The sequence below is a fragment of the Scyliorhinus canicula genome, chromosome 8, assembly GCF_902713615.1.
Source record: "Scyliorhinus canicula chromosome 8, sScyCan1.1, whole genome shotgun sequence".
Lineage (NCBI taxonomy): Eukaryota > Metazoa > Chordata > Chondrichthyes > Carcharhiniformes > Scyliorhinidae > Scyliorhinus > Scyliorhinus canicula.
This window is the reverse complement of record NC_052153.1, coordinates 55,231,779-55,249,612: the sequence shown is the minus strand read 5'-3', so window position 1 is coordinate 55,249,612 and position 17,834 is coordinate 55,231,779. Positions and strand designations below refer to the sequence as shown.

General features: G+C 43.9%; 1 protein-coding gene across 3 annotated transcripts in view; it reads right to left on the bottom strand.

The window, feature by feature from the left end:
• focad (focadhesin) overlaps positions 1 to 17,834 on the bottom strand; it is a 366,162-nt gene that overhangs the window by 203,451 nt on the left and 144,877 nt on the right. For all 3 annotated transcript variants that reach the window (XM_038804621.1, XM_038804620.1, XM_038804622.1), the window contains exons 10-12: positions 15,468 to 15,555; positions 2,623 to 2,825; positions 595 to 855 (exon numbers count right to left, since the gene is read on the bottom strand). In XM_038804621.1, the coding sequence (XP_038660549.1) occupies positions 595 to 855; positions 2,623 to 2,825; positions 15,468 to 15,555 (552 nt within the window). The remainder of the gene's footprint in view (positions 1 to 594; positions 856 to 2,622; positions 2,826 to 15,467; positions 15,556 to 17,834) is intronic.

Genomic DNA, 17,834 nt, shown 5'->3' with positions numbered 1-17,834 from the left:
TGCCAGTATTTGAAGCATAAATATTTCATATTTCAGGCATTGCTAAAATGAATCACTCCTTAACTCATTCAAGGTACAAATATAAGCGTGATTCCTGGTAGCAACAGGGCGGCAAGGTACACAGTGGTTCCACTGCTGCCTCATAGCGCCATGGACCCAGGTTTGATTCTGGCCTTGGGTGCCTGTCTGTGTGGAGTTTGCATGTTCTCTCCCTGTCTAAATGGGTTCCTCCGGGTGCTCTGCTTTCCTCCCACAGTTCAAATGTGAAGGTTAGATGGATTGGCCATGTTAAGTTGCCCCTTCGTGTCAAAAGATGTGTGTGTTAGGTGGGTTAGCCATGATCAATGCAGGGGGTTGCAGGGGTTGGGCAGGGGCGTGGGCCTGGGTAGAGTGCTCTTTCGGAGAGTCGGTAAAAACCCGATGGGCCGAATGGCCTCGTCCTGCACTGTAGGGATTCTATGGATTCTAAGGTGGAAAGTATTTCACCCAATATGCACTTTTTGACTAACCAGTTGCATTAGTGGAATCACTGTCTTGTAAAACTGCTGTTTGCTAACATTCTTCGAATATGTTTGGCGACAGTAGAATTGTTACCTGAGAAGGATCAGCTTTAGCCAATTCAGTCACAGTATCCAAAGCCCTGCGAAGGCACTCTCCATCCTCTTTTAAAATTACATAGGCAATCAGCAGAGTAATGTGTTCGGGAACTTTGTCATTTAGAGCCAGTGTTGATTTGATAGAAGACAGCCAAACCGAAGCAGCATTAACATCCACACTGAAACCATCCAAAAGTTTCCAAGTTGCAAAGACAGTTTTATACCAATTGGTTATGGGAAAGATAAGTTCACAAGAAGCCTAAATTGGGGGTGGGGAAACATGGTTATAGCATCTATACATGCAACAGAAAAATATCAAAGAACAATCATTGTCCATAATTGTTGACACTTGGTAGCATATTATCAAAATGAGCTGGTAAGTGAGAGGAACTTTCTTCCAAATTTAGCTAACATTAAATTGACAAAAATTCCAACCTGATAAGGATCTTTACTGAATTTAGGTTTACATTGTCCCTGCCATGGGCCGACTCCAAATTAAATCTCCAGCACAGATCTTATCAACCAAATTTCACCGAAGGTTAACTGGCATGCAATTAAATTGTTTTAGGAGGCAAAGGTATCTGGAAACTCCTCTCTCCCAAAATGAGGAGATGCCACTCCAGGACTCCAGGGTATTTAATCTAGGCTGAAGATTCAGTGAAGTACAGTGGACAAGCTGCATGGTCTGGTGTACTATACTGTGTTCAAAAAGAAGGTAATTCTCCTGGTGTCCAAGCCAACATTCATCCCTCATCTCCCGTTTTCAAACAAAATTACCCGCTTATTTATTGCATTTATGTTGTCAGATTTTATTGTGATGAAAGTTCACTGACATAACAATCACTGTAGATTAAAACAATTGATTGAATATGAAACAACTTGACTTTTGGTGAGAAATGTAAAATTTAAATATTCCTTTAAACGTTGCGCAGATCTAAATGTAAAATTTGTAACCACAGTCTTGTTAATTGTTCTCAATGTGAGAGATCAGGCTTTTCTAATTACGTTTAGATGTCTAAATCATATTAAACATACAACGTGTTGTCTGCAGCTCCAAGGCCCGAAATTCTGGAATTCCTTCCTTCAACCTTGCGTCTTCTCGAACGCTCTCTCTTTCTTCTAGTAAGATGTTACTTAAAACCTATGTCTTTGAAAAAGTTTTTGGTCATTTTCCCGAATGTCTCTTTGGGTAGATTCCTATCAAGGTTTTCTTTGTTCCACTCTTTTCCCAAGGGGCTTCACAAGTTGGTGTTGTTAAAACAAAAATATCAATTAAATAACGGATGAGTTTCCTTCAGATAAAATAACGGGCGGGATTCTCCCATCGGGCGGCTATGTGCCGATGCCGGAGTAAAAACCGGAGTGTTTTACTCCGGCATCGGCGCCCATTCCGGGACCCCATTCTGCGGCCCACAGTGGGTTAGCACGGCGCTGGGGCAGCCTACGCCATTCCAACTGCCGATCCCGGCGCTGCGGGGTCTGTACATGCGCAGTTGAGCCAGCGCCAACTCGCGCATGCACAATGGCCTTCTTCCCTGCGCCGGCCCCGACGCCAAATGGCGCAGGGCTACAGGAGCGGCGCAGAGGAAAGGAGGCGGAGGGCAGAGAGGCCGGCCCACCGATTGGTGGGCCCCGACCGCGGGCCAGGCCACTATGGAGCCCCCCCGGGTCGGACCCCTCTCCTCCCGACAGGCCGCCCCCGCACCCTTCAACGCCGAGGTCCCGCTGGCTCAGAGGATGTTAGAACGGCACCGGCGGGACTCGGCTTTTTGATGACAGCCGCTCGGCCCATTCGGGCCGGAGAATCGGTGCGCCGCGCGTGCCGGAGAGTTGTCGCATACCCCGACCGGCGCCGCGCCGACCACGCCAGCGCCGATGGCGCCGATTCTCCTCACTTTGCATCCTAGCGTCGGAGCGGCGTGGCCCGATTCGCGCGGCTGGCAGGGGTCGGGGAATTCCACCCAGAGTCTTTACTCATTACAGAATTTTATAAATCAAAATGTCAGAGGAATCATCTCTTCCTCACCTTCTGTCTGTGAGCAAAGTCTTTCACTTCCTTATTCTGTATAACATCCATGAGTTTCACAGCCAGTTGCTGGTTGACTGGCGCAACCTCTGATGTACAATTCATAACCGCTGTAGAAGATGCTATCTGCAGTAATGGCATCACGAGGGTCAGGGCTGCCTTGTGTAAATTGAGCACAGATGGCACAGACAGGATCTTCAGTGCTGTCAAGATTAGAAAGAGTTGCGCTAAAATCCTTACATTAGATTTTTACATTTGATTTTGAACAGAAAATAATGAACAAGCACAGGATCGAGGAAAAAGCCTCCAAAGTGCAGGAGGTGAGACCATTGTTTAATTAATTTATCCCGGACAGTACAAAAAATGTTACTGTCAATCATGAAGTTGATTTGTGACTAGTGTGGCATTCAATAAAACTATATTGACAGTAGTAGGTTTCAATTTTCTTTCCTCATATTGAAGTTTTATTCAGATTGGTGGCAATACCAAAGTCACGATTATGAAGTTACATGGTTATCATCAGTATCTGTAGATTAGTTTTTAACATGGGTGAGCTAGCAGTGATCACAACGAAAAGGGAGCTTTCCCACACAGCCACACGCAGCTTTTCTTTTTCAAAAGCAACTGTTCATTGCAAAGTGGCTCTGTCAACTACACAGCCTTTGGGAGTAGAGTTGGGGCCACTCAGAAAGTTTTACTCTATACTCCCATTAATTTTCATATACATCCAGCTACTTATGATAACAGAATTTGGTCTGACCACAAATGAACCAACAGTGCTAAGAACTGTCCTTTTCAAACTTCCAGACATACAACAATCAAACAAGACAAATAAGAATAAAAAGCACAAACATTTCTAAATTGCCTTAGCTTTGAAGTTTGATTGCTAAGACTAAATTGGACAGCCTTGATTTCAATGTAATGACACACCTTTAAGTAATAAAAGTTGGAATGAGAAATCCTTTGTATTCTATTCCTTCTTATTAGTGTAGGCATGGCTACTTTGAACATAATCATCTGTTATTCTTAAAACTTCGGACAACTGTCCTTCATTGTGTTAACAAAGAGGTTTATCTGTCAAACAGTTTTTTTTACACAAGGTCTCCGTGAAGCCGAATAGATTCCAATACATTTAAAAGGGCCAGTGTAACATCTAATGCACAAAGCTCTTTTACTTTGAGCAAAATTCAAAACTTTACATGGGAATATGTGGCATATTAACCTTCTGTAGAATAACCCAGATCAAATCAGCATTTGCACAATTGTATTGAGCACGTTCACTGAATTCTGATGTATCATGTAGATTCTAGAATTCGGACACACGGGTTAGGGGCACAGTAAGGGAAAGAAGCAGACATGTTAAGAAATCTGACATTTGGAGATTGGGGAGGGAATTAACATTTCATAAGTAGGAGAAAATAAACAAACGAAGAGGCTCAGATCTCACATTTTGAAAGTGTATATAATAATCCAGCGCTAAAACAAAAAGGATAAACACAAAACTAAATTTTGAACCTATTGCTTAATTTTAACCTTTTTATTTTTGTTAGACTCAATACTCAACTCAGCTCACTCTTTCTAATTCCAATTCGAGTGGCAAAATCTTCAGGCATGCTTTCTGATAAAGTCTGAAAGAGAATCCAGCAGTTGCCTTAACAGTTTTGTTCATTAACACAGGACGTTCATGAACACAGAGCTTCCAGATCATAAATAAGGACCCTTAGCCAAGCCATTCGAGTACAGCTATAACATTGTCATCTACTCGGCAATGTGGAAAACTGCCCAGGTATGTCCTGTACACAAAACAAATGCAGGACAAATCCAACACGACCATTTACCGCCCCATCAGCCTACACTCGATCATCAGAAAAGTGGTGTAAAGAGACATTAACAGTGCTATCAAGCAGCATTTGCTCAGCAACAGTCCCGTTCACTGACGCACAGTTTGGATTCCGCCAGTGGCACTCAGCTCCTGACCTCATTACAAACATGGTCACATAAAGCTGAATTCCAGAGCGAGGTCAAAGTGACCATTCTTGACATCAGGGCATATTTGACCAAGTGTGGCATCAAGGAGCCCTTGTAAAACCGGAGTCAATGGGAATCAGGGGGGAAACACCTCCACCGGTTGTAGTCATACCTCGCACAAAGATTGTGATAGTTGGAGGTCAATCATCTCAATTCCAGAACATCACTGCAGGCCTTCATTGTGATAGTGTCCTAGACCCAATCTTTAGCGGCTTCATCAATGTTTTTCCATCCATCATAAAGTCAGAATAATAATCTTTATCAGTGTCACAAGTAGACTTACATTAACACTGCAATGAAGTTACTGTGAAAATCCCCTCGTCGCCACATTCCGACGTCTGTCCGGATACACTGAGGGAGAATTCAGAATGTCCAATTCACCGAACAAGCACATCTTCTAGGACTTGTGGGAGGAAACCGGAGCACCCGGAGGAAACCCACATAGACACGGGGAGAATGTGCAGACTCTGCACAGACAGTCACCCAAGCCAGGAATCGAACCCGGGTCCATTCACGACTCCTCTGAAACTGAAAACATTCTTGTCCAAATGCAGCAAGGCCATATCCAGACTTCGGCTGACAAGTGGCAACTAACATTTGTGCCACGTAAAGTGCCAGACAATGACCATCTCCAACGAGAGAAAATCTAACCATCTACCCTTACCATTCAATGGCATTACCATTGTTGAATCCCCCACTATCAACATTCTCGGGGTTACCATTGACCAGAAACTGAATTGGACTAGCCATATAAATACTGTGTCAACAAGAGCAGGTCAGAGGCTGGGAATCCTGAGGAGAGTAACTCACCTCTTGACACCCCAAAGCCTGTCCATCATCTACAAGGCACAAGTCACGAGTGTGATAGAATACTGTCCACTTGTCTGGATGAATGCAGTTCCAACAATACTCAAGCAGCTCAATACCATCCAGGACAAAGTAGCCAGCTTGATTAGCATCCCTTCCAAACATTCACTCCCTCGACTACCAACGAATAGTGGCAGCCGTGTGTCCCATCTACAAGATGCACTACTGAAACTCACCAAGGCTCTTTCACATCATTCAAACCCACGACTACTACTATCTAAAAGGAGACAGTCAGCAGATACATGGGCACATTACCACCTCGAATGGCCCCTCCAAGTCACTCACCACCCTGACTTGCAAATATATCGCAGTTCCTTCACTGTTGCTAGGTCAAAATCCACGAACTCCCTCCTCAACAGCACAGTGGGGTACCTACACTTCAGTGGTTCAAGATGGCCACTCACCACCACATTTTCCAGGGCAATTAGGGATGGGTAATAAATGCTGGCTTAACCAGCAATGCCCACATCCCATGAATTAATTTTTAATAATCCACTTTTGTTCATCACAAATTGTCAAAAAACGATTGCACCACTGGATTTTATTGAACAATCTCCTGACGAAGTTTAACCAAGTGATATTTAAAAAGGCTTGTTTTTGGGAAAGACAATAAAAGTCCACATTTCATATCTGAGGGGTAATTTGGAAGAGATCTAGCTTTTTCAAAAATCAAAATCATTAGACCCTAAGACCTGTAAAATATAAAGTACGGCATGTTTTCTCCTGATCTATTTAAAACATGAAAAGTTCAATTTGAATTACACCCCCACCCCGCTGTTCATCCTTCACAGGAAAGCAATTTTCCTGCAGGTTGGCAATCTAAATTTCAAAAGGTTTTAGGTTGTGGTTACAGATAACAAACTACCATTCAGAAAATGTTTCTGCCTAATTAAATTGTCAAGGGAAATATAGGAGGCATCAGCCTGAAGTATTTCATTCAGGTTTGGCCTTTGCAGTCTAAGCAACAGAACTTTTAATGACGGACATTGCCTGGAATTTTTGATGTTAAAAAAAAAGGCAATTACAATATTTTATGTGCATGTATTTGTAGGAGTTTTATTTTGTAGGCAAATGGCCCATTACCATTTAATGAGTCTCATTTACTGCAATGCATGAGTGGTACACCACAAATATATTTTTCCCCCTCATAGACTTGGACAAACGTAACTTTGTAATTAAGGGCTTTGCTGAATCAAACAACTGAATCAAGCAACTAACATAGAACGTTACTCAGATCACATAAGTGGATTGACTACATACAAAGTGGCCTACGGAGTTCCGGTACATTGCATTGGAATAGAAAACATTAGAATATAACTAAGGGCTGGATTGTTCCGCCCTACCCCCCGCAAGAACGCCACGGGCGGGACGCCGGCAATGGCCTCGAGCGGGATTCTCCAGTAGCCGGGCGAAGGTGGCTGGAGAATCCTGCCCTAAGTGTTGATATTCAGTAATGATCATTTTTATCTTGTCAATAAATTCTGGTTTACTGATTTTATACTCCCATTTGCAGATATCCCTCCTCATCGAAGAGTCAAGGGCACTGATACCCTCCATGCTTCCATTATGCATTTCGCCAGATATGAAAATGAAATGAAATGAAAATCGCTTATTGTCACGAGTAGGCTTCAATGAAGTTACTGTGAAAAGCCCCTAGTCACCACATTCCGGCGCCTGTCCGGGGAGGCTGGAACGGGAATCGAACCGTGCTACTGGCCTGCTTGGTCTGCTTTAAAAGCCAGCGATTTAGCTGAGTGAGCTAAACCAGCCCCTGTGATTTCTCACAGTATGAAGTTACTGTGAAAAGCCCCTAGTCGCCACATTCCAGCGCCTGTTCGGGTAAGCTGGCATGGGAATTGAACCCGCGCTGCTGGCCTTGTTCTGCATCACAAACCTGCTGTCTAGCCCACTGAGCTAAACCTTCCTCATTTAAACCAGCCCTCATATAGGCCTAAGTGTCAAATATTCTTCATCTTTCCCGAATATGATCTAAGTAATACTGTCTGGTGTATGTCTAACTGCCACAAATCGACAAAGGAAGCCAAATATGATTATGAATACTTCTCTTGAGCTGCACAGAATTAAGTCTCTCTCTCTCGTATTTAGCATTAGGGCATGCTGACCCACAGTTTCACTCTTTGGTTTACATACCAAAAAAACATGAAGCAATCAACAAAGCAGTTTTCTTACTTCAGAGCAAGCGGGAAGTTCTGTTGATAAATTCAAGATTATAATGGAAAATAAAATGAATGCTTGCTCTCAAATGAACTGCTTGCTGGAAATACTTAGCAGGTCCGGCAGCATCTGTGGAGAGAGAAACAAAGTTCCACAACTTCTGGTTCCCCAGGATCAGAATTGGAAGGAGGGCAGCTTGGAGAGGGCAAGTCAATCTCCTCTGAATAGCTGAAGAAATATCTTCTATTTTGAGGTCATCCGCAGTTTCAAGTCTATTTGGTTACCACCACAACTTTAACTTCTCTCCTGCTGTTGTGGTGCAGAAGATTTTATTTTACTGCAGTGCTTCATTCCAGGCCAATTTCTACCCATCTCATCACACTTACAACGGCACATCCCAACACATATATTAGCCAGTGTCAGTAAGCTTGTGGCAGCCAACGGTCAAGAGCCCATGAGAAGATTTCTCTAACATGTTGAGGAAAGGGAGCTGATTAGGCTGCTTCATTGCAAAAGGTGAATTTGAGTGCGAATGAGGAGCTCAAAGGTGTGGAAGGAAATTCTTGCATGCAGCTGTGGATTCAAACAAAGCCAAATGTGTCAACTACATAACGGAAATATGTACGGTTAGGGCTCAATTAATTGAAAACAAGTTTCTTGTGGAAACCAATAAAACACGAGCGCTGGGCCGAGAGGGGATCCTACGGCACAATTATTGATTTGGGCATGCATAGTGTCATCAAAGCTAAACTCAACTGCGCAAATTGCTAAGTTCTTAAAGAATCATAGAATCCTGACAGTGCAGAAGGAGGTCATTCGGCCCATTGTGTGTGCAACAACCCTTCGAAAGAGCACCTGATCCAGGTCCACTACCCACCTCCCATTCATCCCACCCTATCCCAATAACCCCGTAACCTAACCTACACATCCTGGACACTAAGAGGCAATTCAGCATGACCAATCCACCTAACCCGCACATCTTTTGACTGTGGGAGGAAACTGGAGCACCCGGAGGAAACCCACACTGGCCCGGGGAGACAGTGCAAACTTTGCACACAGTCACCTGTGGTGATATGCCTATGGGCTATATCACAGTCGGAAGTTGTGCGACCTCCAACCAGCAGGTGGCATTACAGAGACGCCACGCGGTCGCCAGACCTGTGACTCCGCTATAAAGGGAGACACAGCCGGCCATCTTCAGAAGAAGATTGAAAGGGTAATAAGACATACAAATGAATGGTCAGTACAACTGCAAGTTCCAGAGGAGTAGTTAGCAGACTCCATGATAATGTGCTGTGTATCAGATTGCTATCTTACCACGTGAGACTCAATAAAAGATTCTGCAGTCAAAGTGCTGGTGAGTTCCCTCGTGAAGTACAAAGGACTAAACACAACGTCACCCAAGGCCAGGTACCTGACGCTGTGTGGCAGCAGTGCTATGCCACCGTGCCACCTTAAGTGCAATGAATACCTATTCAGAAAACGGCAGCACATCGAGATTCCCATAATAAAGTGGTATGACTCAGATGTCCATGGCTTCCTTGGGCGGCACATTAGTGAATAGGCCAGTAAGACTGAATACACACATCGCACGTCATTGCTATTGACATACAGGTTGCATATATTCATCCCCCTGAAACGGAAGACATCCTTCACCATGTATGCGGAAAACTCACTCAGAACTGTTTTCAGCATCCCATCCAAACATTTGGCCAATTCCTATTGTGCAGAATCAGTCATAGATAAGATAGAGGTCAGTGGAACATCAAACACATAGTTAACGGTATTTCCAGTGACAGGAATGTGCTGAACGGAAGTAAGAAAGATGGCTCTCCACCTGGCAACTCGAATTTAGGCATTTTAACCCAAAACAGCTGGTAAATTGGGGAGAAACCCCTCACCCACTGCCAACACCACCACAAGGATGCCAAGCAGCAACATCAGTAGGAGCCGAAGAGGTGGCAAAGGTAGTAAGAGCCTGGAGAGAAAGGCCGAGGCAATGGCAAACGCGCAAAGCAACGAGGTCCGAACCACACCTGAGCAGGAAGAACTTCCGGATCATATGCCGGGATACCTCCCAGTGATCGAATGGAGGAAATTCCTAACTTAGGAACCCGAGCTCAAGGATGCCATCAAACCGGAAATGATGACAATGGTGAAAGTTGCTGTAGCCGAGGCGTTGGTCACCCTGCAAGCAGCGTTAGAAAAGCAGGAAAGGAGGCAAGAGACACAGGAAGTGACGATCAGAGAGCTGAAGAAGGCTGTGACCGACCAGAGCGACCAAATCGCCTCACTGGAGACAGAGGTTAATGGCAATGCAAGGGACACTAAAGGGATGGTCAAGGACCAAGAAAATCGATCGTGCCGCTAGAACATCCACATTGTGGGCCCACCGGAGAGAACTGAAGGCAGGAACCCTATGGAGTATGTGGCCTAGATGCTCGGCAAACTGATTGGAAGGGATAGATTTCCCCAAATCCCAAGAGCCCACAGGTCACTCCGGCCAAAGTCCAATGCCGGGGAACAGCCGTGGGCCATCATTGTGAAACAGCACCGGTCCCAAGACTGGGAAAAGATCCTGAATTGGGAAAGACATACAAGTTCCTGTAATTGAGTGGGACATTCAATCAGAGTGTACCAAGACACTGGGGCAGACCTGGCCCAGCGCCGGATGGAACTTAAAAAGCCAAAGAGACGCTTTATAAGAACAATGTGCAGTTTGGGATGCTGTACCCCACCAAGCTCTGGTGACTTTCCAGGGCATGGAACACTCTAAGGGGGTAAACAACAGGGGGAAAACTGGGATGGGGGGAACATGCAAGGGCTGCAGACTCAGGACAAAAGATGAGGGTACACACTAGGAGGCATGGAAGAAATAATGAAACATCTAAAGGAGTTCAGAGCATTCTCGGACTACAGACTCAACCGGAAGAAAAACGAGGTGTCTACTTTGGCCCCATCTGCAACAACCAAAGATTTATTCCCACAATAATGGACACCAGCTTTAAAAGGTGGAGACAGGACAAGGAGGCACTGATGATTGGGGACATGTACACAAATGACAGAGTAGTAACCGTGGAGGAACTCACGGAGAGGTTCCAATTACCCAAAGGAAACAAACTGAGACGTATACAGGTCAAAAGCTTCCTCCGTAAGGAAAAATATCTTCTGAAAAGGTAGCTAAACAGATGGAATGTCCAAATTTACGAAGTAGATTTGAAGGTCGAGACAGTGAGGTGTATGCATAATTGTCTGAAGACGTGTCTGCACATTATGATGTAGTGCATATGAGTTGGTTTTTGAGGCATATAGGCAGGAATTTTAAAATGTAAGAAAACAGCTAGGACAAACTCATTTGGATTTGTGAGACAGAACCAAACTAATATTAATCATTGGGTATGGATATTAAAGGTAGAGCACACATATGAAGCACTCAGAAAGAGTTGGTTCTTTTGGAAGAATTTAAAGATTGGATCGCAAGTTCAGGAACAAAACTTTCAAACTGCAACTAGCTGATGAGTATGAACTGCTCCGTGGAACCAAACCTTGTTTTTGTCATCCTTTTAAACATGAGAAGAACAGAAAGTAGGAAGAAAAGAAAACAAATAGCCAAGAAAGAGATGGAACTGTAGGGAATGGACAAGAAATTTCACCTCAGATCCAAAAGAAAGGTGCTGAGGTTGAAGTGCCATTCGGAAGCCAAAATGTTTCCATTGTAACAAAGTGGAACATATTATGGCAGATTGTTGGAAATTAAATGGAAAGCTGGTTGCAGATGAAGGAGAGGAAGCATCTGAAAAAGAAATGGCTGTTAAAACAGTAAGAAGTCTTACAGCACCAGGTTAAAGTCCAACTTTGTTTCGAATCACTAGCTTTCAGAGCACTGCTCCTTCCTCAGGTGAAAATGTAGCAGAGGTTCATAGAACATAGAACAGTACAGCACAGAACAGGCCCTTCGGCCCTCAATGTTGTGCCGAGCCATGATCACCCTACTCAAACCCACGTATCCACCCTATACCCATAACCCAACCCCCCCCCCCCCCCCCCCTAACCTTACTTTTATTAGGACACTATGGGCAATTTAGCATGGCCAATCCACCTAACACGCACATCTTTGGACTGTGGGAGGAAACCGGAGCACCCGGAGGAAACCCACGCACACAGGGAGGACGTGCAGACTCCACACAGACAGTGACCCAGCCGGGAATCGAACCTGGGACCCTGGAGCTGTGAAGCATTTATGCTAACCACCATGCTACCCTGCTGCCCAGGTGAAACATGCCTTTCAGAATCTATGAGAAAGGGGGATAGCTCTGAGGGTAGTTCAAAGAATTATTTGAGTACAGATGAAGGAAGTCAGGCTATTGGAGGTTCTAGATATTTTGTTTCAAAGGGAGAAGTTTTCCCTTACTCATCTAACAAAGTAAACAAATTACATTTTTGAGAGATAAAGGAGCAGATCAATCATTAATGGTGGCTGTTGATACAATTTGTATTCCAGTAATTTTTAAGAAGGGAAAAGTATTAATAGGGGATATTAAGGAACGGATAACCATTTTTGTGTAAAGTTAGTTTAAGAAGTAATTTTGTAAATGGAATTGTTGCAGTGGGAATTGTTCCCAAATTACCGGTTGAAGGCATTTCATCCTAAGTAATGATTTGGCTTGTGGAGATAGTAATGTGAGGAAAACTGTATTAGAACTTGGGAGCTGATCATGGTGCTCTGAACAAACTATTGAAAACTACTGTGGTGAAAAATGAGGCACATATTGCAGGTAACAAGCAACTGAAGGAAAATCTGATGAACGCAGAAAAAAATCAACTTTCATGCACGAAAGAGGAGTTAACGAATGAAAAATGAAACTGCTGAGAACAAATGAGAATCAGGCAGGGAAAGCGGAACATTTGACTGGGGACCGTTTGTGCAATAATATCTCCTTTCTTCTCTTGTCAAATTCTCTTGCAGCTGTTTCAAGAAAATTGTTAAGATGCTTCTTCCGATTTCTCAAAATTTGGTTTTGTATTCTTGCTTTGTTTGTTCTGTGAACTTTGTGGTCTTGCTGTTTCTCCCAGTCACGTTTCAAATGAGCTCTTTTCAATTCTGTTTGAGTTACGTCAATCACTTACTCCCTCTGAAGTTTCATAGTTCGTTTGAACCCTTCTACCTTTTAGCACAAGTTCTGAACTATCTCAGCCCAGTTCTCAATGGAGTTCGAATGGTCTTTGGCAAACTGTTCACTTGCTTTACACCTAACTCCTGCATCTTCTGTAGTATCACCGACAAACATTTTAAAATCAGTGTCTCTGACCATTGACTCCGAAAAACCACTTGGCAATTTCAGTACTTGTGGTTGACAATTTGTAATTTCCAATTCTGCATGCATTTCAGTTATTTTCTGCTCGTCTTAAATCTATCAGTAATATTACTTGGATCAGTTCTTTGCTTAACTCTCCCATTATTCGATGAGTTTTTATTCACAGGGTTAACTTTTAAATTGCAACACTCCAGACCATCCATCGTCCCCTTCATTTCCTCCTTATTGTTTTGAAGTTCAACAATCTCTCCCTTTCGTTTGAGTGTGTTAAATCAAATTGTGAATATTGAAAGTGCATCTCGAAATGTAACTCTGCCTATGTCACGAAAATAATAATTGCACTGTAGACCTTAATGCAACATTCTTTTCTGAGTTGAAAGGTGGAAACCAGAAGAAACAGAAACACAAGACTTGAGTTATGACAATGTTACCACGTATAGATTCTGATGATGCTATTGAAGTTATTGTTTTTGTTAAATCATTATAATTATACAATATGATGCCGTAAGAAAACTACTTTCATGATATAAGTTATGTGATTAGATATTTGTCATATTAAGTTTGTGTAAAGTAGATGTTACACCAGTGTAAAGAAATCTTCAAGATTATGAAGATTTATTTCTTTCAAAGAGGGAGTGTTCGGAAAACAAGGGTAGCTTTAAGGGATTTATATCTGTTTTGGTAACTATTAGAAGATAAGGGGGGGGGATTTTCCAAACCCCGCGCTGGGCCGGAGAATCGGAGCAACTGCGGCACGACGCCACAACGCCATCACGGCAGAGTCCCACCGGCGGCGTTCACACTTGGTCGCTGCCAGCGGGAACTCTGCAGGAACACTGGGGTGGGGGGGGGGGAGAGAAGAGGGCTGTGGCAGGGGCGGGGGCTCCTTCACCGGGGGCCTGGGGGGGGGCTCCAAAGGAGTCTGGCCCGTGGTTGGGACCCACCAATCGGCGGGCCTGCCTCCCCCCGCCCCGCCCCCCGGGCCTACATTCCGCCGCGGCCGGCACATAAACACTGACCTCATGTTGGGTCTGGGCCGGCGCGCGTAAGAAGTACCCCGCGCATGCGCAGGATGGTGCGGCCCATTTGGCGACGCATACGGAGGCTGGAGTGGCGTGAACCGCTCCATCGTCATGCTAGGCCCCTATGGGGGCCAGAATAGGTCGTGCCCGAGTCCTGTTCGCGCCATCGTGAAACGCGACGGCGTTCATGACGGCACGAACACTTGGCCACCATATCGGAGAATCGCCCCCATAGTTTTAAATGGGTTTAATTTACTATTGTGTGTCTGTAAGGGTAAAACCTATAGTTAGATTCATGCTGGATAAAGGTGTTTTTTTGTGAGGGGGTTGGTTAAGTTCCAATTAAGTTTCTATTGTGCTTCGAGAGGACTACAGTGTGAAGAGTAAATAGCCAAAAGTATGTGGGCATTGCTCAGAAACTGGAGGCCCTTTCGAGATAGAAAAGCTTTTTCAGTTTCAGTTGGTGAAATTGCAGTTGAAGACAGGACACCGATGAGTGAACATCTCTCAACTATGCCAGAAGAAAGACTGGACAGGACAGGAGCTATAAAGGGGCAGGCGTTCCAAGTAACCAGTTGCTGTCTAGATAACCAGGGAATTGAGACAGATAGAGGTCTTAAGATGGCTGAGACCAAGCTATTGTTCAGAAGAATTCAAGGAAGAATAAATCAAGTATTGAGTGAAAGAAACCATTGCAGTAAACAGATTTAAAGTAGGAAAGCAGACTTCAGAGGTAAATCAAAAGGAGGATGTCTGGGAATCGAGAGTTAAAGTAATTGTGGACAGTTTGTACAGCAGTCAAGACAAAGAAATCCTAAATGGGGTAGTGTAAAAATCTGGATACTGGATTCACTGTTAAAAGTAGAGTGGAAGCTCTGTTTAAACGAGTGATTTGGAAAACCTGGATTGTATTTTGGAATGCAAACCACCAATGGAAAGCATCACTGTTAAAGATTTTAAGTTTGGGAGTGGAGTTTGGAAACTCTCAGGAGACAATCGTCTGGGGAGGGATTCTGATGAGAAATCCACAAACATTCACCTAAGATTCAGAATGGAATTTGACAACAGTCATCTTATGCGTTTAAAGGGAAGTTGTGTTATTGAGACTGTTGTCGCTTAATAGGTTTGTAGCCTTAGTAATCCGTGCTAATCTTAAAACCTGTGTGTAATTGTTAAACTAAGGGGGGGGGGGGGGGGGGGGGGTGGGAGAGAGAATAAAGAAATATTGTATTTTAGTCCAACTTTTGCATGCTTCATAAATGTTTTTTCCTTGTTGGTAAAGCTAATTAGCAGTCCTCCTGTGAATCTGTTGCTCCACATTTTAGAAAAATGAAAGATAGTCTCTCGAGTCAGGGTTTCACACAGGGTTATAACTCTCCAGTTATAACATCAACTGGGTTTGTAATAGTGTGTTTTGTAACATTAATTTCAAGCTTACCAAGATTCAAGACGTGCTCTTGCTGACACACAGGAGTCTGCAGCAGAAGTAAACTCAGTCCAACAAGCATCTCTTCAGCAGGAATACTCTACAAACAGATCAATTAAAAACAAGACTTTTAGATTTTACTGATTTTGTGCATCATACTGCAACAGAACTCAAACTATTTTGACAAAGATGATTGCAATGCACCAAGTCGGGAGAATATTCAGAATATCAGAAGTACGGCAAAAAATTATTTGACTGACATAGAACATAGAACATAGAACATAGAACGATACAGCGCAGTACAGGCCCTTCGGCCCTCGATGTTGCACCGACATGGAAAAAATCTAAAGGCCATCTAACCTACACTATGCCCTTATCATCCATATGCTTATCCAATAAACTTTTAAATGCCCCCAATGTTGGCGAGTTCACTGCTGTTGCAGGTAGGGCATTCCACGGCCTCACCACTCTTTGCGTAAAAAACCCACCTCTGACCTCTGTCCTATATCTATTACCCCTCAATTTAAGGCTATGTCCCCTCGTGCTAGCCACCTCCATCCGCGGGAGAAGTCTCTCGCTGTCCACCCTATCTAACCCTCTGATCATTTTGTATGCCTCTATTAAGTCACCTCTTAACCTTCTTCTCTCTAACGAAAACAACCTCAAGTCCATCAGCCTTTCCTCATAAGATTTTCCCTCCATACCAGGCAACATCCTGGTAAATCTCCTCTGCACCCGTTCCAAAGCTTCCACGTCCTTCCTATAATGAGGCGACCAGAACTGTACGCAATACTCCAAATGCGGCCGTACTAGAGTTTTGTACAACTGCAACATGACCTCATGGCTCCGGAACTCAATCCCTCTACCAATAAAGGCCAACACACCATAGGCCTTCTTCACAACCCTATCAACTTGGGTGGCAACTTTCAGGGTTCTATGTACATGGACACCGAGATCCCTCTGCTCATCCACACTACCAAGAATTTTACCATTAGCCAAATATTCCGCATTTCTGTTATTCTTTCCAAAGTGAATCACCTCACACTTCTCCACATTAAACTCCATTTGCCACCTCTCAGCCCAGCTCTGCAGCTTATCTATGTCCCTCTGTAACCTGCAACATCCTTCCGCACTGTCTACAACTCCACCGACTTTAGTGTCATCAGCAAATTTACTCACCCATCCTTCCGCGCCCTCCTCTAGGTCATTTATAAAAATGACAAACAGCAACGGCCCCAGAACAGATCCTTGTGGTACGCCACTCGTAACTGAACTCCATTCTGAACATTTCCCATCAACTACCACTCTCTGTCTTCTTTCAACTAGCCAATTTCTGATCCACATCTCTAAATCACCCTCAATCCCCAGCCTCCGTATTTTCTGCAATAGCCGACCGTGGGGAACCTTATCAAACGCTTTACTGAAATCCATATACACCACATCAACTGCTCTACCCTCGTCAACCTGTTCAGTCACCTTCTCAAAGAACTCGATAAGGTTTGTGAGGCATGACCTACCCTTCACAAAACCATGCTGACTGTCCCTAATCATATTATTCCTATCTAGGTGATTATAAATCGTATCTTTTATAATCCTCTCCAAGACTTTACCCACCACAGACGTTAGGCTCACCGGCCTATAGTTACCGGGGTTATCTCTACTCCCCTTCTTGAACAAAGGGACCACATTTGCTATCCTCCAGTCCTCTGGCACTATTCCTGTAGCCAACGATGACCTAAAAATCAAAGCCAAAGGCTCAGCAATCTCTTCCCTGGCTTCCCAGAGAATCCTAGGATAAATCCCATCCGGCCCCGGGGACTTATCTATTTTCACCTTGTCCAGAATTGCCAACACTTCTTCCCTACGCACCTCAATGCCATCTATTCTAATAGCCTGGGTCTCAGCATTCTCCTCCACAATATTATCTTTTTCCTGAGTGAATACTGACGAAAAGTATTCATTTAGTATCTCGCTTATCTCCTCAGCCTCCACACACAACTTCCCACCACTGTCCTTGACTGGCCCTACTCTTACCCTAGTCATTCTTTTATTCCTGACATACCTATAGAAAGCTTTTGGGTTTTCCTTGATCCTACCTGCCAAAGACTTCTCATGTCCCCTGACGATTAGTAACCATAAGCCAAGTGAAAACCTCTTATATTTTGAACATACAATGTGTGACAAATGGAGGATTTTAGGAAAATTGATTTATAAATATATTGGACAATTAAAGGGTTAAAACGCCTGGGGTTAGTTCGAGTGTGATTGAGTGCAGTTCACCTGTTTTTGAAAAAAAGATTCTGTTTGCAGGGCCTGGGCGCTTTTAGGAGCCAAAAGGTGAAATTGACCAGAGAATCTATTTTTCAGTAATGCACTGTG